Source organism: Oncorhynchus kisutch, linkage group LG24 (genome assembly GCF_002021735.2).
Source record: "Oncorhynchus kisutch isolate 150728-3 linkage group LG24, Okis_V2, whole genome shotgun sequence".
Lineage (NCBI taxonomy): Eukaryota > Metazoa > Chordata > Actinopteri > Salmoniformes > Salmonidae > Oncorhynchus > Oncorhynchus kisutch.
The window spans coordinates 30,901,403-30,924,115 of record NC_034197.2 but is presented as its reverse complement, the minus strand read 5'-3'; the positions used below and the strand labels follow the sequence as shown (position 1 = coordinate 30,924,115).

At 45.4% G+C, this 22,713-nt stretch overlaps 1 protein-coding gene across 1 annotated transcript in view; it reads right to left on the bottom strand.

Annotated features, from left to right (window-relative positions):
- Positions 1-9,441: 9,441 nt before the first annotated feature.
- Positions 9,442-22,713, bottom strand: part of prpf6 (PRP6 pre-mRNA processing factor 6 homolog (S. cerevisiae)) — a 29,934-nt gene continuing 16,662 nt past the window's right edge. Inside the window, exons 14-21 of the mRNA XM_020458778.2 lie at positions 21,933-22,071; positions 21,669-21,788; positions 18,209-18,385; positions 16,214-16,347; positions 16,021-16,112; positions 14,886-15,000; positions 10,281-10,407; positions 9,442-10,156 (exon numbers count right to left, since the gene is read on the bottom strand). Coding sequence (XP_020314367.1) covers positions 10,004-10,156; positions 10,281-10,407; positions 14,886-15,000; positions 16,021-16,112; positions 16,214-16,347; positions 18,209-18,385; positions 21,669-21,788; positions 21,933-22,071 — 1,057 coding nt within the window. The 3' untranslated portion in view covers positions 9,442-10,003. The remainder of the gene's footprint in view (positions 10,157-10,280; positions 10,408-14,885; positions 15,001-16,020; positions 16,113-16,213; positions 16,348-18,208; positions 18,386-21,668; positions 21,789-21,932; positions 22,072-22,713) is intronic.

The following is a 22,713-nucleotide window of genomic DNA, read 5'->3' as shown; positions in this document are numbered from 1 at the left end:
ATAGCAGTAAAGACAAATTCAATGTTTCATCAAACAAAAATGTTTTGATACCTTAAGGGGTTCTAAAATTGTAAATCAAATAGCTAAATGATCCTTGGTATGACCATATTGAAGTAGACATTTAAAATGGTTAGGGTTAAGTTTATGGTATGGACGTCCCAAGGATCCAAGATAGCACTAACAGTGCTAGAGTTCATGTAAACATGACTGTGCATGTGGAATATCTGTCCCCACAGAAACAAAAACCTAAAATGAGAAACGTTCTGGAAGTTATGCAACTTGGGGAGTTTCTTGTTTTTTGTCCATTTTGTTAACAATTTCTTATAACAAGAGAACTAAACAATAGGTCTCTAGTAATGGCCCATGTTTCGATCATTACAGGAATGAACAACCAATGATGCAGTTTAAGAAACCTTTATCAGTGGGCATCTTGAATACATTTCATAGAACAACAAATGTATCTATCGGTTTCACAAAAACTGGATTGTGAGATAGCTAAGAGTTATAAAAATGTGTGTGCACCAAGGTATTACAAGTAAATATCTTCACTGCATTGTAAAACCATCCTCCAACAACCATAATTAATGGGGGGAACTCAGTCGGGTCTCAACTTACTGTTGAGAGTTAGAATAATAGATTACACAAGGTGCAATTTCAACATGTGGTTGTGCATCAGCAGTCACTTAATTAGCCCAAGTCAGGTAAACCTTTTTAGATTGGCAAGTTAGTCTAGCGGCTAGCTATCTAAACTTATAGTAAGCATGATCAGTTCGGGTTTTTTGTGGCCCCCGCCCACATCAAAGTGGCCCATCCCTGATCTATGGTGACCTATAGCTTATACATGTGGGACTGTACAGAGAAGAAGTAAAAGGTCATAAACAGAGGCCTATGCCTGACATACAAACTGTCATTCTACTCTACAAAATAAGCTTTTTTGAAACAATTTTGATAAAAAATAAAAACATCGTTTTTTCAAATTATTTTGTGGGTGTGTACAAACTCTGCAGCTTCTGCCAACAGTTTATCAGTGCCCTGATGAGTCTCATCCTCTTCCTGTTCTTTCCCTTCGTCCTCTGGGCAGTCACACACAGCGCTGTTCTCTTCTGTTTCCTCACCTTAAAGAAAGCAAAGGCAAAGCATTGAGGATCCGTCTCATCTCATTACATCGTCGTTGACTGATATACATCATTTATACACATTAACTATCATTATTAAAAAATGTATCGTAAGTAACAAAAAGCATTCGCCAGAACCATAGTGAAACCTAGCCCTGTCTTTAAAGCAGCCTCACCAGGTCAGTGTGCCTGCAGTTCTGTCTGATCAGCACTGCCATCATCTCCACTGGCTTCTTCATGGCCCGCTGCTCTCTGCTGCCCCCCCCGTGTTCCTGATCCCAGCCCTGACACAGGAATTGCTCCGTCATACCATGGATGGAGCGCAACACATGCTGCAGCTGCCATAATGAAGCATGGGAAAACAGTGAATTATTAGGCATACTTTCAAATAAGAGATACACGTTGGAAATACATTTTGTACAATGATGTGTTGTCATCTGCAATTCACATTTTTATTTCATACATTCATTCAATCAATCATTCATTCAATCAATCACTCAAACAAACAAAGTTGTAATTGGAGTATAAGGCAAGGGGTAATTGTTTTCACAGAGGGGCATATTAGCTACATCCCCTGTCCATGGTGCTGAAACTGACACACAAACAAACACACACACACATTTGTTTTACTATCCCTGTGGGGAGCAAACAATTGATTTCCATTCAACATCCAATTTTCCCTAACCCTTAAACTAACCCTAACCTTAACCATAACCCCAAATCTAAAACTAATTTAAGCCTAAAATATAATTTTTCCTTGTGGGGACCTGCAAAATGACACTGACAATTTTCATTGTTTTACTATCCTTGTGTGGACTCCTAGTCCCCATAAGGATAGTAAAACCAAACACACACACACACACACTACCTTTCCTGAGGGACAATGGTCCCTCTCTTTGGGTGTGTCAAAAGTGCCTGTCAGATTCTGTTCCAAGAAAACACACATGTCTGTTAGACAATAAAGGGATATACATGTTTTTAAAGGATATAGTATTCATAACAAATCAGTGAAGGCAGTCAAAAACAAGTATTCCACTGTACAGACTTGCCCTGCGTAATATTTGTGTAGGCTCAAGCTAGTGCCCGACGTATGGAATACGTTTTTCTGAAGTGTGAATTTTGCATCTGCCATTTTCCATAGTCAATATAACAGGTAGAATAAATGAATAAAGACACAACTAATAGTTATGTTTGAGATAAAGCCACTTTGATCTTGTGAACAACATTAACACACTTTCAACGATCTGATGGCCCACATACCAAATTCTGAAGTTCAACGAAGATTAGTTCTCTGTACGTGCTGAGTATATCCGTGTAGTTGCACCTGCGCTTACTGTAGGAGACACCCAACAGCAGAAACACCACGACGCTACGGAGCACACGCCCGTTCACATACTGAAAAATCAAGTAGTGTGTGAGTTAACACATACCTGCCAGTCAGCTTGTTTTATTTCACATTCATTATTTGTAGATTTAATATGGAATGCGTCCTGCGCGCAATGCGCGTAATTGAAAGGTTATTCTTGGGCGCACGACATAAACTGTAAGTATATGTCTATATTTAATCATGATCAAACTATTCAACATGCAACAGTTCAGAACAGAGAGAAAACACTATAACATTAGTTGGTTTTATCTACATGAATGGACCCCATCTCCAAGTGTGCTTTCCATTGATCTAGGACAGCACCCATCGTTACGCAAGTATGCATCACATGTCAGAAGGGAATGGCCACCTACCATTTATCATTTTCTATAGGGTGATCTTCAGACAAGCAAATCCGTGTCATCGGGAGCCAGCAGGAGCTGCGGGAGTTATTCGTGATCGGGCTGTGTACATTGTATCCAAAAGGTTAGTAGCCTATTTGGGTGTTTAAAAACGCTTTCATGGGTAAAGTCAACGCGTTGGCAAGCGGACCCAGGATGTGCAGTGATTTTTCCGAAGTTCCGTGGTTACCCAACATCGCCGAAATCCTACTGGCGTCTCTAGTTTCCCTCTCTGTCATGGATTGCTAGCGGTGGGCTTAGGATTTCAGCAAACTCCAGTCCCATCAAGTCGGGGACAATTTCCACGATCAATCAATCACCTTTTTGGTTTCTTTCGGTTTCGTTGGAGAGATTATAGGAGCAGGGGAGCAACGTTGACAGGTTTAGGTTAGATGCTCCCCAATCAGCGGGCTAGGCTATGTACACTTTGGAGACCTTAAAATAGTTCTGGAAAACTGTCGTGCGTAATAGTATAATAATGCTGAAACTGTTGCTTTCAAACTGTTACATTACTAACCGTTGCATTCAAACTGTTCCATTCAAACTGTTACATTCAAGTCTATATACAAAAGAATGTCAAATTAATGCAAAAAAGCGTCTACTAAATGGCATATATTATTATTATTATTATTATTATATACAGTGGGGTCCCAAATGATTTGATCCCTTGATAAAGATTAGCAAAAAATACAATAAATAAATAATACAAGTACTGAGCTATATTGTATGCTAAAAAAACTGACAAATTATGTTATTTTATACTTACACAATTAATCAGAGAAAGAGATTTTGTTTAACAAGTAAGTAAAAAATATATTTTTAAAAGTACCCTCACCTTGCAAGCTCGAGGATAATGATACGAGTATTTTTCTAAAATGCTTGATGAGAATGGAGGACACATGGGAGGGATCTTAGACAATTTCTATATACAGAATCTTTCCAGATCATTGATATCCTTCGTCTGTGCTTATGGACTGAAAAATTATACTCAAACCACAGGTTTTTAAATGGGAGTCAAGTCCGGAGACTGAGGTGGCCATTGCAAAATGTTGATTTTGTGGTGAATGAACCATCTCTTTGTGGATTTTATGTTTGGGTTTTTTATAGTCTTGCTGGAAGATCCACTTGCTTCACTTGGCGGAGGTTTTTGTCTAAAACAGGTTTTTGTCTAAAAGGTCGTGGTACTTGGTAAAGTCCTTGATGAGTCAGTCTGGTTGGGAGGGCTGCAATGATGTGTGGTTGGATTAAAGAATGTTTATGTCCAGTCAGTACTGGAACGTTTACTTTAGGCACAGATGGAATCAGCAAATCCCAACCCAGAACATTATGGGTGAAATGCCAAACTGATCTTATATCAGTGTCCAGACACACTGTCCACTTCATCTCGCATTGTGCTTACATCCAGAGCCCGAATGCACACAAACAGACTACTTAGTGTTTTTTGGGTGATTCTCACAAAAATGTAATTTTAAAGAGATATTCTTTGGATTTTTTTAAATCCACATTTTCATTTGGAGGAAAAAGAAGACACTATATTATATATACAAAAGTATGTCGACAACCCTTCGAATTAGTGGATTCGGCTATTTCAGCCACACCCGTTGCTGACAGGTGTATAAAATTGAGCACACAGCCAAGTCTCCATACACAAACATTGGCGGTAGAATGGCCGTCATAGGATGCCACCTTTCCAACAAGTCAGTACATCAAATTTCAGCACTGCTAGGGGCACCCCGGTCAACTGTAAGTGCTGTTATTGTGGAGTGGAAACGTCTAGGAGCACCAACGGCTCGGCCGTGAAGTGGTAGGCCACATAGGATCACAGAATAGGACCGCCGAGTGCTGAAACACGTAGCACGTAAAACTGTCTGTCCTCAGTTACAGCACTCACTATCGAGTTCCAAACTACCTCTGGAAGCAACGTCAGCACAAAAGTTGTTCATCGGGAGCTTCATGAAATGGGTTTGCATGGCCGAGCAGCCGCACACAAGCCTAAGATCACCATGCGCAATGCCAAGCGTCGGCTGGAGTGGTGTAAAGCTCACCACTATTGGACTCTGGAGCAGTGGAAACATGTTCTCTGGAGTGATGAATCACACTTCACTATCTGGCAGACCAACAGATGTATCTGGGTTTGGTGGATGCCAGGAGGATGCTATGTGCCTAAAGATTGGTGGAGGAGGAATAATGGTCTGGGGTGGTTTTTCATGGTTCTGGCTATGCACCTTAGTTAGTTCCAGTGAATGGAAATATTAACGCTACAGCATACAATGACATTCTAGACTATTCTGTGGTTCCAACTTTGTGGCAACAGTTTGGGGAAGGCCCTTTCCTGTTTCAGCACGACACTGCCCCTGTGCTCAAAGTGAGGTCCATACAGAAAAGGTTTGTTGAGATTGGTGTGGAAGAACTTGACTGGCCTACACAGAGCCCTGACCTCAACCCCATCAAACACCTTTGGGATAAATTCGAACACCGACTGTGAGCCAGGCCTAATCATCCAACATCAGTGCCCGACCTCACTAATGCTCTAGTGGCTGAATGGAAGCAAGTCCCCGCAGCAATGTTCTAACATCTAGTCAAAAGCCTTCCCAGAATAGTGGAGGCTGCTATAGCAGCAAAGGGGGGACCAACTCTATATTAATGCCCATGATTTTGGAATGAGATGCTCGACGAGCAGCTTTCCACATACTCGCCAGAGACCCAAAACGCGCAGAGGTGTACTGCCAGGAGATAAAGAAGCTTCAGACGGTAGGCTACGTGTCACTGGTGCCACCTGAGGTAGCTGAACGATCTACTGAGTCCTTGTTTATACCTACTATATTGTACATCACAATGGAAAAGATAGGATTGTGTTTAACTGTTCGTTCCAGCATAAAGGACAGTCACTCAATGACCTTCTCCTCCCTGGACCAACCTTGGGACCATCCCTGTCCTGCTCAGATTCTGTCAACATGCCGTAGCTGTAAGTAGTGACATCCCCTCTGCCGATGAAGCAAGAAACCTTGTTAATGTACTGCGGCAATTGCTCCATACTATAGGCTTTTAGATACACCGTTGGGCCAGCAATGTACCGGCTGTCATCGAGCACATACTGCCCAAGGCTAGATCAGAAAGCAGTGAACTGTAGCTTTCCCAAAGTAGCACGGACCTCCAGGAACCAACCCCTTTGGCAACGTTGAAACTGCCTCAGAGACTCCTTGAGATATAAGCACCACATTGTGTAGCTCTCAAAACCTACAATGAGGAATATCTACAGCATGCTTGCCCGTCAATACCACCCACTAGGCTACATCGTGCCTTTCACAACCCGAGCCAAGGTACTCGCCCAGGACCTGTGGAAAGAAGGGATAGTTTGGGATGAGCCCATTCAACTTCAGAGCCTGCTAGACAGATGGCTTTTCTGGGAACAAGAGATTCCTGACCTTGTCCAGATGGAACTCACCAGAACTTACGTACCACCATATGCTGACAATCCAAAGTCAACCAGAGACCTCCACATATTCTGTGATGCGTCATAGAGATCATATGGCTCTGTTGCCTACATGCAGACTGTGGATGACCAGAAGCAGATGCACATTTCTTTCATTCTGGCCAGGTCTCGCGTTGCACCAAAGAAACAGCTGTCAACGCCACGCTTGGGGCTGAGTGCTGCACTTACTGGGGCTCAGCTGGCCAGTGTCCTCCAAGCAGAACTCACCCTGCCCATCGAACAAGTCATCCTCTGGTCCGATTCAACTACAGTCCTTCATTGGCCCAAGTCAGAATCTTGTAGATACAGTACAAGGTCTTCATAGGAACTTGTGTTGCAGAGATTTAGAACCTTACGGATCGCTGTAAACAAAGCCACATGCACAATTGAAGGAGTAGAGAGATAAATGTGGTAGCAATGGAAAACTGGCATCCCCAGCTTTCCAAATACATGAAGATTTGTAGAGCATTGACTGCAGGGTCAGAATGTTTCCCTTCCATGATTCTAGCAACTTGAATGTGCCTTGAGAGGAATATTGATCACAACAACCACAAGCCATATAGGTAAATAGGTCAACTATTCTATTTTGGGGTGATCTGATTTTGTTATACTAACATCACATGGCAAAAATAGTAGCACTGGAAAGTTCCATCCTGAGTGATAAAGTATAACACTTTGAATGACTTTGCCAGAAGCGACACCGCTGTGTGAGTTGAGAGCTGCAGTGATGCACATTACAGACTATTTCATTCCCTTCATCTGAAAGTCATAGTGTCAGCGACAATCATGCATGTCACTTCAGTACACACAGCGTAACAGAGAATTACAAATATCTGTGAATGTATTTCGTAGAACAGACATGCTTCTGTCTGTATTATGCTGTGTCATCTCCAAACCATATATTGTGACACATGGCAGACAGTAGCCTACAAGTAGATGAATAGAACTTGATTGAACATGAAATGTATTTCAATATGATTGAAATAGGCCTTTAGCCTACTGTTTATATTGTAAACTGTCTGAACCTTTGGGAGGGTTCTATTCAGAAATGTCAAAACAGTCCAAAAAGAAATCATGCATGTTTGAAGTGTCTGTCTTATAGGAGATATAAGAAAGGTCAGTAAATATTTTTTAAACACACATTTAACCCCTTCCATAAAATGTTTTAACCAGTATGCGGTTACCTTCGTATGAGTCCTGTAACACTTGTGGGATCATAGAGTAAAACGGAGAATATCATGGTGTTTGTGAGTCTCCCTTTCCGTTTGGGGTCATATTAGTTTGTAGCCCAAACCGTTCGGACACTACAGAGGTCTTCGTCTCCTGCTCTGACAAACATTACTACTGTAGCTCTACCACTTTCCACAGCAGATGCGAAAGACCGACATAGGCGAATGCGGTAGATTGAGACGGAGTCCATACAAAAAACATCTCTAGCTTCAACAGATGGATTTTGATGGGGATGTTTGTTTTATGTTAATTAGATTGATGCAGTCATCTCGGTATGTCGCTTGTTTGTATCAATTGCAAAGACAATGGCAACTTTGTATTTGTTGTCAACTTCGTTCTGAAGATATTGGAGGTCCCAGAGAGATAGATCACCATGTGATTCTATGTTTAGCAGAGATCTTGTGTGTATAAAGTGACTTGGGAGGACTTTATGTTCTCCAAGTGGTCTGAGGCAGGCATTCACCTGGATAATTTCTCTTGGAAGAATAGTGTCGCATCCCTCCAATAGAGTTCCAGACAGTTGTAGAATCTATGCCAAGGTGCATTGAAGCTGTTCTGTCTCGTGGTGGCCCAAACGCCCTATTTACAGACTTTATGTGGATGTTTCTATTGGAGGGATGCGATGTCAGAGGGAGGCCCCAAAAATGGTCAAAGACTCCAGCCAACCAAGCCATAGACCATTCTCTGCTACCGCACAGCAAACAGTACCAGTGCACCTAGTTTGGAACCAACCGGACCCTGAACAGCTTCTACCCCCAAGCCAAAAGATTGCTAAATAGCTAATTGAATGGCTGGCCGGACTAGCTGCGTTGACCCTTTGTGTACTAACTCTTCCCACACACGAATATGGACCACACACACACTCATCACATATGCTGCTGCTGCTACTTTCTATCTATCCTGTTGCCTAGTCACTTTAGCCTACCTATTTGTACATAGCTACCTCAAACCCATGCTTTAAAGGGGGGGTGGTTACTAAGCTAACACATGGAATTGTTTTTAGATGGCCATACCATGGATCATTTAGCTATTTGATTTTGAAGTTTAGGGCCCCTTTAGGTATCAAAATAATTCTAAATAAAATATTGAATAACACATTCAGAAATGGCAAAGGACAGCCAAAAATGTATGATAAGGAATAGGGTTTTGAAGAGTGTCATATCTAAGAAATATGACACATTTAACCCCTTTTGTTGCCACAAAACGACCTCCATACTAGGTGGTTTGTATGGATTCCCTTCCCCTTCACACAAGTCCTGTGACACTTGTGGAGGTCGTAGACTAAAACAGAGAAGGCCATTGCGTTCATGGGTGTCTCCCCTTTCCATGGAGTGGTCATAATAGTTTGTAAGCCGAACATTTGTGAGAATACCAATTTTTGGGATGTCTCATGGTCTGACAAACACTGCTGTAGCTCGGCCACTTTCCACTGCACATGCAAAAGGGTGACACTGATGCGGTGGATTGAGACACTGCACATGCAAAAGGGTAACACTGATGCGGTGGATTGAGACACTGCACATGCAAAAGGGTAACACTGATGCGGTGGATTGAGACACTGCACATGCAAAAACTCATATCTCTAGTTTAAACTCATGGATTTATGGCGATTTTTTATTATGTTACTTAGATTGACGCAGGTGCATCAATAGACTTAAATTAGCTTTGCATTGTTGGACAAGGACCCGTAAGTAAGCATTTCCTCGTTAGTCTACACCGGTTGTTTATGAAGCATGTGACAAATAAAATGTGTGATCTTGAGCCGACTCATCTCACCAATATTGTCATGCCACATACAGATCTTGGAAGATGCTTGTTTTCTTAAGAAGAGATCTGATATCCAAGGCAATTAAATGGTTGATTTTCAGTTTGTTTTTTATTGAGGAATCCTCCGGAGCGGTTTTAAACAGTCGTAAGACATACACAAGCAATGAATCATGACTAACTATTTACGGTGTATATCTCGGTCAAACAAATTACAGAAGAGTAAAAAAAAACAATACCATGGTCAAACTAATGGTCGCATTAACTTCTTTACAGAGCTGGTATCAGGTAACTAAGTCTGCTCCAAGAATATCCTTGCAGATTCAATTGAAGGACATTTTATTTCACAATTCCATAAAAAATGAAGTTCAACAAAATATCCTGTTTTCATTTTCCCAACAGCAATGTGCTTTAAAAACAACTCTGCATACATTGTATAACACTGTAAATATGCAAATATTCTGTACTAATAGTGAACCATAGTCCACTCCTCAGACCAGGCAAGTGTGTCCCCGAAGACTGCAATTATGCTGCTACTCCCTACCACAGACTTTGAAAGGAGAGAACTTGAGGTGTGTGTCACTGGTTAATGGACAGAGGGGCACGGAGTCATAGAAACAGATCCATAACACACACAGTGTCTGTCTGTCCAACTTTAGAAGGTGTTTTTTATCTTGGAAGCGACCTGTGTGAGGATCTCTCCTATCTTCTTCTGCCAGTAGAGGACATGTTTGGACTCGGCACACCACAGCTCCCCGTGACGCGGCTCAGCGTTCTCACACCGCTTACGCACCTCTTCCTGCTGCTCCTACAGGGGACACAGAGAGAGAGAGAGAGAGAGAGAGAATGTGAGACACCATAGAACAACACAGAGCCACCCACACACATACAAGCTCATTCACACACACACACACACACACACACACACACACCTCAGTGCCGTGTTGCATCTCAAACTTGTAGAAGAGGGCCCAGGCATCTCCCAGGTCTGGCTCAATCTTCACTGTCCTCAGGAACCACTCTCTGGCCTTAGTGATCTTACGCTCGCTCCAGAACAGCCTGCAACACACACACACACACACACACGAGCTGGTTACCGCCAGATTACGACTAATATGTTGACAGAGTGAAAGTAAGAGAGAGCGAGGGAGGGAGAGTTTAACCTACCGAAGGAATGAAAGTTAAGTTTCAAGTTGTAATGTCACATGCACAAGCCTTTCTTGCAAACTCAAAACGCAACAATGCAATAATTAATAACAACATAATACTAGAACAAAAACACGAGAAATAAGAAATATGAAGTAAACAAGCAAGCAAGCATACCATATACAGGCGCAGTTCCAATACCATATTTACAATGTGCTGGGATACTGGAGTGACGGCGGTCAACATGTACAGTACCAGTCAAAAGGTTGGACACACCTACTCATTCAAGTGTTTACATTTTTTACTATTGTCTACATTGTAGAATAATGGTGAAGACATCAAAACTATGAAATAACACATATTGAATCATGCAGTAACCAAAAAAAAAAGTGTTAAACAAATCAAAATATATTTGATATTTGAGATTGTTAAAAAGTAGCCTCCCGTTGTCTTGATGACAGCTTTGAACACTGCACCTGTACCACTTGCCGTGTGGAAGCAGAGAGGATAGTCTATGGCTTGGGTCGAGTCTAACAACTTTCAGGACATTCCTAAAACACCACCTGATATAGATGTCCTGGATGGCAGGGATCTCGGCCCCAGTGATGTACTGAGCTGTCTGCACCACCCTCTGTAGCGCCATGCGATCGAGGGCAGTATTATTTCCATAACAGGCAGTGATGTACTGAGCTGTCTGCACCACCCTCTGTAGCGCCATGCGATCGAGGGCAGTATTATTTCCATACCAGGCAGTGATGTACTGAGCTGTCTGCACCACCCTCTGTAGCGCCATGCGATCGAGGGCAGTATTATTTCCATACCAGGCAGTGATGTACTGAGCTGTCTGCACCACCCTCTGTAGTGCCATGCGATCGAGGGCAGTATTATTTCCATACCAGGCAGTGATGTACTGAGCTGTCTGCACCACCCTCTGTAGCGCCATGCGATCGAGGGCAGTATTATTTCCATACCAGGCAGTGATGTACTGAGCTGTCTGCACCACCCTCTGTAGCGCCATGCGATCGAGGGCAGTATTATTTCCATACCAGGCAGTGATGTACTGAGCTGTCTGCACCACCCTCTGTAGCGCCATGCGATCGAGGGCAGTATTATTTCCATACCAGGCAGTGATGTACTGAGCTGTCTGCACCACCCTCTGTAGCGCCATGCGATCGAGGGCAGTATTATTTCCATACCAGGCAGTGATGTACTGAGCTGTCTGCACCACCCTCTGTAGCGCCATGCGATCGAGGGCAGTATTATTTCCATACCAGGCAGTGATGTACTGAGCTGTCTGCACCACCCTCTGTAGCGCCATGCGATCGAGGGCAGTATTATTTCCATACCAGGCAGTGATGTACTGAGCTGTCTGCACCACCCTCTGTAGCGCCATGCGATCGAGGGCAGTATTATTTCCATACCAGGCAGTGATGTACTGAGCTGTCTGCACCACCCTCTGTAGCGCCATGCGATCGAGGGCAGTATTATTTCCATACCAGGCAGTGATGTACTGAGCTGTCTGCACCACCCTCTGTAGCGCCATGCGATCGAGGGCAGTATTATTTCCATACCAGGCAGTGATGTACTGAGCTGTCTGCACCACCCTCTGTAGCGCCATGCGATCGAGGGCAGTATTATTTCCATACCAGGCAGTGATGCAGCCAGTCAAAATGCTCTCAATGATACAGCTGTAGAACTTTGAGGATACGAGGGCCAAACTATTTTAACCTCCTACAGCCTTTCCCGTTGTACCCAATCAGCTCCTTGGTCTTACTGACGTTGAGGGAGAGGTTGTTTTTCTGGCACCACACCACACCACACTACCGGTGATCAGGCCTACCACCGTCATGTCGTCAGCAAACTTGATGATGGTGTTGGAGTCGTGCGTGGCCACGCAGTCGTGGGTGAACAGGGAGTACAGGAGGGGACTAAGCACACACCCAAGTGGGGCCCCTGTGTTGAGGGCCAGCTTGGCAGAGGTGATGTTGCCTACCCTTACCACCTGGGCTTGGCCAGGAGCCAGGAACCAGTTGCAGCGGGAGGCGTTCAGACCCAGAGTCCGTAGCTTGGTGACGAACATGGAGGGGACAATGGTGTTGAACGCTGAGCTTTAGTCAATTAACAAAATACTCAGGGCAGTGTGGAGAAAAATGGAGATAGTGTCACATATGGATCTGTTGGGGTGGTATGCAAATTGGAGTGTGTCTAGGGTGTCTGGGACGGTGGAGTTAATGTGTGCCATGACCAGCCTCTCAAAGCACTTCATGATTACACAAGTGATTGCTACAGGGCAGTAGTCAATGTGTGAAATCACCCAATCCTCTGGGTTGGTGACAGCCCTCACAATGTTGTTGTCAAAGCGTGTATAAAATGCATTGAGTTAGTCTAGTAGAAAGGCATCGTTGGGCAGATCACGGTAAGGTCATCCTTTGCAATCCGTAATGGACTGTAGTCCCAGTCACATGCGGCGGGCGTCGGAGCCCGTGTAGTGTGATTGTCTTTTGGCTCGTTTGACGACTGAGGAGGGCATAGCGGGACTTCTTAGTCATTCCTGTCCTTGGCCGTAGCCTCAGGGTTGTCTACGATAGCGCTGTGTGCGGTAGCCATGGCCTTTATTTTAGCGCCAACCTCAGTGGTAATCCAGGGCTTTTGATTGGGGAAGCCGCGAACCCTCACAGTGGGGCAACATCACCGATAAATCTTCTAATGAAGAAGGGTGCCAGAGGTGGTTAGGTTGTCAATGTTGTCGGCGGAGTCTCTAAACACATTCCAATCAGCGGTAGCAAAGCAGACATGTAGCATAATCTTTGATTCTGGTGACCATTTCTTAACTGAGCGTGTCATGGGTACTTCCTGTTTGAGTTTATGCTAGTAAACAGGAAACAGGAGAACGCAGTCATGATCGGATTTGTCAAATGGCGGATGAGGAAGGGCCTTACATGCTTGCTTGTGGGTAGAATAACAGTGGTCTAGGACTTTATCACCCCTAGTGTCGTTGGAGATGTGTTGATGGAAGTTGGGCATCACGTGTTTTCGTGATGGGAATTAATATCACCGACAACCAGAAAAGCACCCCCTGGATATAGGTTTCCTTGCTGGTGCAAAGCCTTGTACAGTTCGTTAAGGGCCGGCGTGTTATTTTTATTATCCCGAGGTGAAATGTATACAACATTCACGATAACAGCTGAAAAGTACCTCAGGAGAAAGAAGGGTCAGCATTTGACCATCAGGAATTCCAAGACGGGTGAACAGTGGGTCGACACATCGAGCTGGAGCAAAACCCTCCCCCCTTGATTTCCCTGACTCCACTGTCCTGTCCGCCTGGTGAATGGAGAATCCATTGAGTTGGATAGTCGGATAGTCATGTGTCTTGTCCGAGAGCCATGTTTCAGAAAATCAAAGAATATTGTAGTTTCGAGAGCAGAGCGGGGGTTAGTTTGTCCTACTGAAGGAATGAAAGCAGAGCGAGTTTGTCCTACTGAAGGAATGAAAGCAGAGCGAGTTTGTCCTACTGAAGGAATGAAAGCAGAGCGAGTTTGTCCTACTGAAGGAATGAAAGCAGAGCGAGGGAGAGTTTGTCCTACTGAAGGAATGAAAGCAGAGCGAGGGAGAGTTTGTCCTACTGAAGGAATGAAAGCAGAGCGAGGGAGAGTTTGTCCTACTGAAGGAATGAAAGCAGAGCGAGGGAGAGTTTGTCCTACTGAAGGAATGAAAGCAGAGCGAGGGAGAGTTTGTCCTACTGAAGGAATGAAAGCAGAGCGAGGGAGAGTTTGTCCTACTGAAGGAATGAAAGCAGAGCGAGGGAGAGTTTGTCCTACTGAAGGAATGAAAGCAGAGCGAGGGAGAGTTTGTCCTACTGAAGGAATGAAAGCAGAGCGAGGGAGAGTTTGTCCTACTGAAGGAATGAAAGCAGAGCGAGGGAGTTTGTCCTACTGAAGGAATGAAAGCAGAGCGAGGGAGAGTTTGTCCTACTGAAGGAATGAAAGCAGAGCGAGGGAGAGTTTGTCCTACTGAAGGAATGAAAGCAGAGCGAGGGAGAGTTTGTCCTACTGAAGGAATGAAAGCAGAGCGAGGGAGAGTTTGTCCTACTGAAGGAATGAAAGCAGAGCGAGGGAGAGTTTGTCCTACTGAAGGAATGAAAGCAGAGCGAGGGAGAGTTTGTCCTACTGAAGGAATGAAAGCAGAGCGAGGGAGAGTTTGTCCTACTGAAGGAATGAAAGCAGAGCGAGGGAGTTTAACCTACTGAAGTAATGAAAGCAGAGCGAGGGAGAGTTTGTCCTACTGAGACAGTACAAAGGGGAAGGTGGTCATAGCACAGATAAGAGGGAGGGGGGGTTGTGAGAGAAAGAGTGAAGGATTAATGTTCTGTAGCTTGGTAGTGTGTGTCATACTTGGCCACGGCTAGCAGGACGTGTGGGTCGTGTTCACACTTCTTCAGAGCATCAACACTCTTAGTCTTCCTCTGGGGCCGTGCCTCCAGAAACACTGCCTCAGCCCACAGGATACCTACAGAAAGACAGAGATATATGTAAATGCAATATGTAAGAATATTTTCTACATCCTCAACTGTTTCATGTTGAACTGATGATCATGATTAAATATAGACATAGTTAAAACACAAACAACTTTAACCTTCTGATGTCTGAGGACTAAACCATGTCAATTGAGTAAACATCAGAATTCTGTTTTATTTACACTTCACTAGCTAGGTTTCCAACCAGTTGGCGACAGATTTCCATGCAAATATTCTAAAATCCACATAAATACAAAAAAACTAAATTTCCCACCGGAGATGTTTACATCATCAAATTGACTTGCAGATCAAAGGCTGTGCGTGATGATGTAATGGACATACAAATGACTTGTGCAGTTAAATTCCTATGTACTGAATAAACTAATCTAATGTAAATGGTTTTCCATTGCATTTTCCACTCTCCCGAAATATTTTTTGCGTTAAAGAGCAAATGTGCCCAGCAGCTCGAAGATACAGCATACCACATGATGAGATCATTATGATTTTGTTTTGTCAAACGGCAGCCAAGCATCGATCATCATGCCACCATCTTGCACTTTCACCACCCTGTGAAGTTCATAACCTATGTCATCTGCAGCCTAATAAACTGCATGCTTTCCTGACGAGTCGTAGTGGAAAGACCACACACAATATCATCGCGTGACTCCAAGTTTATGTCGAAATGGTTATTATATCCATATTTGTGCATAAAGGAATTTCCACTGCCATTTCACAAAAAGATCCCACCTTGTCTAGAGTATTGTTTTGTCGACATTTGGAAAGTTTACAGACACATTTGCTGTTTCCATCAGGTCTGTCGTGACATTATCTATCCGACATGTACTTTACTCACATAAAAATGTTAGATGGAAACCTGGTTTATGTGAGTAAATACATCTCATATTCTCAACAGTGAGACCAAGCTAACTGGGACAATCACCACTTGGATCTAGCAGACTAAAAAGACTGAGAATTGCTTTCCATCACACACACATTGTGACGGACTGTCTTACCTGAGTTCGGGCACTCTTGTAGGGCTTTAGCCATCAGTGTGTTGGCGATGTTCTTCAGCCCTGCCCTGAACTCCAATCTCACCGACTCCAACCTGACAACACACACAAACAAGGTATTGTGTATGCATCAACCAGTTTGTGTGTTTTAAGAGTGTGTGTCTGTGTGTAAGCGTAATGCGTCTGTATATCTCACCATAGGTCTGGGCTCTGTGGATTCTTGAGGCGTGATTTCTCCAGAATGGATCTGGCCCTGGTCAGCTGGCCAACCCTCTCCTCCAGACGAGACAGCAGCAGCCACAGGGACATGGAGTGGGGACACTTCTTCAGCTACACACACACACACACACAGAGTTAAGATGAATCAGTGTTAAACACACATAACTGAGCAACATTGAACTTCAGATAGCCTACTGTCGCTCTAGCTATATGAATGTATTCAGATATCTCTCATCATCCAGAATGCCCGCTCCTGTCTTCACGTCCAATCTCCCTTCCACCTCTCTCACCCCCTGGTTGTAGGCCTCCTTGGCCTTCTCTCTCCCTCGCTCCCCTTCCTTACCCCCTGGTTGTAGGCCTCCTTGGCCTTCTCTCTCCCTCGCTCCCCTTCCTTACCCCCTGGTTGTAGGCCTCCTTGGCCTTCTCTCTCCCTCGCTCCCCTTCCTTACCCCCTGGTTGTAGGCCTCCTTGGCCTTCTCTCTCCCTCGCTCCCCTTCCTTACCCCCTGGTTGTAGGCCTCCTTGGCATTCTCTCTCCCTCGCTCCCCTTCCTTACCCCCCCGGTTGTAGGCCTCCTTGGCCTTCTCTCTCCCTCGCTCCACTTCCTTACCCCCCCGGTTGTAGGCCTCCTTGGCCTTCTCTCTCCCTCGCTCCCCTTCCTCACCCCCTGGTTGTAGGCCTCCCTGGCCTTCTCGCTCCCCTTCCTCACCCCCTGGTTGTAGGCCTCCCTGGCCTTCTCGCTCCCCTTCCTCACCCCCTGGTTGTAGGCCTCCCTGGCCTTCTCGCTCCCCTTCCTCACCCCCTGGTTGTAGGCCTCCCTGGCCTTCTCGCTCCCCTTCCTCACCCCCTGGTTGTAGGCCTCCCTGGCCTTCTCGCTCCCCTTCCTCACCCCCTGGTTGTAGGCCTCCCTGGCCTTCTCGCTCCCCTTCCTCACCCCCTGGTTGTAGGCCTCCCTGGCCTTCTCGCTCCCCTTCCTCACCCCCTGGTTGTAGGCCTCCCTGGCCTTCTCGCTCCCCTTCCTCACCCCCTGGTTGTAGGCCTCCCTGGCCTTCTCGCTCCCCTTCCTCACCCCCTGGTTGTAGGCCTCCCTGGCCTTCTCGCTCCCTCCTCACCCCCTGGTTGTTGTAGGCCTCCCTGGCCTTCTCTCTCCCTCCTCACCCCCTGGCCTTATCTCTCCCCTTCCTCACCCCCTGGTTGTAGGCCTCCCTGGCCTTCTCTCTCCCTCCTCACCCCCTGGCCTTCGCTCTCCCTCGCTCCCCTTCCTCACCCCCTGGTTGTAGGCCTCCCTGGCCTTCGCTCTCCCTCCTCACCCCATGGTTGTAGGCCTCCCTGGCCTTCGCTCTCCCTCCTCACCCCTGGTTGTAGGCCTCCCTGGCCTTCGCTCTCCCTCGCTCCCCTTCCTCACCCCCTGGTTGTAGGCCTCCCTGGCCTTCTCTCTCCCCTTCCTCACCCCCTGGTTGTAGGCCTCCCTGGCCTTCTTTCTCCCTCGCTCCCCTTCCTCACTCCCTGGTTGTAGGCCTCCCTGGCCTTCGCTCTCCCTCCTCACCCCCTGGTTGTAGGCCTCCCTGGCCTTCTTTCTCCCTCGCTCCCCTTCCTCACTCCCTGGTTGTAGGCCTCCCTGGCCTTCGCTCTCCCTCCTCACCCCCTGGTTGTAGGCCTCCCTGGCCTTCTTTCTCCCTCGCTCCCCTTCCTCACCCCCTGGTTGTAGGCCTCCCTGGCCTTCTTTCTCCCTCGCTCCCCTTCCTCACCCCCTGGTTGTAGGCCTCCCTGGCCTTCTCTCTCCCCTTCCTCACCCCCTGGTTGTAGGCCTCCCTGGCCTTCTCTCTCCCCTTCCTCACCCCCTGGTTGTAGGCCTCCCTGGCCTTCTCTTTCCCCTTCCTCACCCCCTGGTTGTAGGCCTCCCTGGCCTTCTCTCTCCCCTTCCTCACCCCCTGGTTGTAGGCCTCCCTGGCCTTCTCTTTCCCCTTCCTCACCCCCTGGTTGTAGGCCTCCCTGGCCTTCTCGTTGTGCTCAGACTGCTCCTCTATCTGTCCCCTCATCATCCAGAGCTTGGGGAAGTCCTCATAGTGTTTAAGAGCCTCGGTACACAGCTCGTGGGCCGCTTCGATGTTCCCCAAAACCCACTCCAGCTTTACGGACTTCATAAACACCTGCAATGGGACAAACACACACTCTGTATATACATTTTTCATAGTCATTAGATTAGAACAATTATATTCTCAGCAGGATTTCATTCTGAATAAAATCTTGAAGAAATAGCATTGAACAAATACATTTTTGGTGGCAAGACATCAAACAACCATTTCAAATGTAACTAATATCATGTTAATGATGCCAGGTGCAACCTCCTCAAGCCTAGCCTGGGTGTTTCTACCTTCAACAACACCACATTGTTACTTTATCTGGCAAGGCAATGCTATGATCTCCTGGAGACAGACAGCACTTTGGCAGTTTCCCATCCAGTTGTGAATCTAGCAAGCCTGGGCATGGACGCATGGATAACACCATTACCTTCATATAATACTTCCTCCCAAAACAAGTTTGAGGTCAGGTCCATCTCACCAATTGCTGCTGTTCTACCTGACCGAGAAGCAACCCCTACACACCTAGCACAGCCAGCAGCTTCCAGATTCACATTTCCCCTGATAGTAAATGACTGAGGAAAGTGTGTGTGTGTGTGTACACTATGCTATCTATATATCCCACTGGGCCACTCTGACAAGACAAATGAGTTTTGAAATATCCCCCTGGGGCTTTCGTTCTCTTTCACCTGACACTGATGTTGAGGTTGGGCAAACTGGAAGATGGATGACTGTAGGACTCGCTCTGATTCAGCTCTTTGTATCCATAGAGGAGTCTTGGCTGACTGTAGGACTCGCTCTGATTCAGCTCTTTGTATCCATAGAGGAGTCTTGGCTGACTGTATGACTCGCTCTGATTCAGCTCTTTGTATCCATAGAGGAGTCTTGGCTGACTGTAGGACTCGCTCTGATTCAGCTCTTTGTATCCATAGAGGAGTCTTGGTTGACTGTATGACTCGCTCTGATTCAGCTCTTTGTATCCATAGAGGAGTCTTGGCTGACTGTAGGACTCGCTCTGATTCAGCTCTTTGTATCCATAGAGGAGTCTTGGCTGACTGTAGGACTCGCTCTGATTCAGCTCTTTGTATCCATAGAGGAGTCTTGGCTGACTGTAGGACTCGCTCTGATTCAGCTCTTTGTATCCATAGAGGAGTCTTGGCTGACTGTAGGACTCGCTCTGATTCAGCTCTTTGTATCCATAGAGGAGTCAACAACTACAATGGGTTGCTAATCTGACTAGGATTGTGCCTTTGGCTTGAGGACGATTAAAGAAAGTTGATATGAAAACCAATAGAACAGGAGAGAAATGACATAGTGGTGGGTCCAATAGAACAGGAGAGAAATGACAGTGGTGGGTCCAATAGAACAGGAGAGAAATGACATAGTGGTGGGTCCAATAGAACAGGAGAGAAATGACATAGTGGTGGGTCCAATAGAACAGGAGAGAAATGACATAGTGGTGGGTCCAATAGAACAGGAGAGAAATGACATAGTGGTGGGTCCAATAGAACAGGAGAGAAATGACAGTGGTGGGTCCAATAGAACAGGAGAGAAATGACATAGTGGTGGGTCCAATAGAACAGGAGAGAAATGACATAGTGGTGGGTCCAATAGAACAGGAGAGAAATGACATAGTGGTGGGTCCAATAGAACAGGAGAGAAATGACATAGTGGTGGGTCCAATAGAACAGGAGAGAAATTACATAGTGGTGGGTCCAATAGAACAGGAGAGAAATGACATAGTGGTGGGTCCAATAGAACAGGAGAGAAATGACATAGTGGTGGGTCCAATAGAACAGGAGAGAAATGGCATAGTGGTGGGTCCAATAGAACAGGAGAGAAATGACATAGTGGTGGGTCCAATAGAACAGGAGAGAAATGGCATAGTGGTGGGTCCAATAGAACAGGAGAGAAATGACATAGTGGTAGGTCCAATAGAACAGGAGAGAAATGACATAGTGGTGGGTCCAATAGAACAGGAGAGAAATGACATAGTGGTGGGTCCAATAGAACAGGAGAGAAATGGCATAGTGGTGGGTCTAATAGAACAGGAGAGAAATGACATAGTGGTGGGTCCAATAGAACAGGAGAGAAATGACATAGTGGTGGGTCCAATAGAACAGGAGAGAAATGACATAGTGGTGGGTCCAATAGAACAGGAGAGAAATGACATAGTGGTGGGTCCAATAGAACAGGAGAGAAATGACAGTGGTGGGTCCAATAGAACAGGAGAGAAATGACATAGTGGTGGGTCCAATAGAACAGGAGAGAAATGACAGTGGTGGGTCCAATAGAACAGGAGAGAAATGACATAGTGGTGGGTCCAATAGAACAGGAGAGAAATGGCATAGTGGTGGGTCCAATAGAACAGGAGAGAAATGACAGTGGTGGGTCCAATAGAACAGGAGAGAAATGACAGTGGTGGGTCTAATAAAGAAGTACATGGAAATACATTTTCCAATTTATAAAATAAAATCATTGAAAATACTTCACCAGAAAGCATGACTTGGCCAGAGGAATCGAAGATCATTAGTTTCTTTATTTTTTTACTGTTGATCGTTTCAAATCACATGCTTATAGATCTATGTGTATTTGGGAAGCCTGCAGTGTGCGTGGCAATAGGCCTAGCTGATTATTCAGCTGCAGCTGTCAGTGAAAAACATTAAGCACGCATAGAAACTAAAAAGTTATTATTGAAACAAAACTGCTCCATGAAAATGCACAGAATGATAATCTTACCTGGCACCAAATGGTTTAACATGCGATTGCATTTAGAATTGTTGCGCAATGAATGGGCTTATATAAAAGTGCATATTTTCCTCCATCAGGAGAAATCCCACTCAAAATAGGCTCTGTATGCTGGGCGTGTATGACAGTTGTGTGGGATGAATAAGATACATAATGACCAACGAAAATAGGCTCTGTATGCTGGGCGTGTATGACAGTTGTGTGGGATGAATAAGATACATAATGACCAACGAAAATAGGCTCTGTATGCTGGGCGTGTATGACAGTTGTGTGGGATGAATAAGATACATAATGACCAACGAAAATAGGCTCTGTATGCTGGGCGTGTATGACAGTTGTGTGGGATGAATAAGATACATAATGACCAACGAAAATAGGCCAATTTCATTCCACCACATTATGCACATTAACCTATATACTGATAAGCTTGATGGTCAAATGTATTTCCATCGACTGGTATTTCCATAAATTAATAAAAAGCATTATTTTGCTATGGGATTTTTTTGGGCCGACAAAAGTTTTATCAGCTTTTCATTTGGATGTATTGGCCGAAAGCAGGCAGTTGCCGGCTAACGGAAACCCTGACACACCACCCCACACTCACCCTGGCAGTTGGAGCACTGCTGCGGGCCTTGGCCAGTAGTCGACGTGCTCTCTCATATTCATTATTCTCAGACTCCAACTTCACAGCAGCCAGCCAGATCTCCTCACTGTTAGGGTTAGCCTGGAGACAGACAGATAGGAGGAAGGGTGTTTTACTTCCACCAAATGTTGGTTTACTTTGCTGTGTACCCTGTTGTTTTAAAGAAAGATACTGTTGGAATAAGCATGTTTACTCTGGCTAGCAAGCTCATTGCTCCTCTCTCACCTGGAAGGCCAGAGCCAGGATGCTACGGGCAGCAGGCACATCCTCAGCCAGCCACTTAGACTTGGCCCCCATCAGCCATAGCACCTCAGCCTTGGGACAGTGAGCCACTGCCCTCTGCAGCAGTGCCTCCAGAGACTCCCTGGGGGGGAGGGGGGGATAGTGGACAGTGAGAAGTAAAAGGGTGCATCGTGGAGAGATAGAAAGGGGGTCAGATGAGAAGAAAATGAGGGAGTGAGAGAGAGACGTGGGTAAAGACAGAGGGAGGAGAAAGGAAAGAGAGATTGAATAAGTAATGGTGAGAAAGTGTGAGGAGAGGCAGGCTTTGAAACAATGATTGATCATAACTAACCGTATGGGTTTGGTTAGCTAAACTAGCAAGCCTGTTTGTTACCAAGGCAACTATTGTCGCTATCTACTAAACGTGCTAGCTACTTCAGTGGATGTTAAACACATTTCTCCCTGCAAATCAACACATTTCTCCCTGCAAATCAACACATTTCTCCCTGCAAATCAACACATTTCTATCAGTAAATTTGTTCAATTACTGCCATGGTATAAATCGGATAATCAATTTGGGGCTCTATGCGTTCTCTGGAAAATATTGCAACTCTGTGGAAGGTTAGTTCCACTTCGCTAATGCATTGTGGAACACACCTTCCACGTCACTCATTATTTTCCAGAGAACGCATAGCCCCTCGCTGATTCCTTATATAAATAATTACTATTTTACATACACTAAATGAATGAAAAGCAACTAATGAAATTGATTGGCTTCTATTGA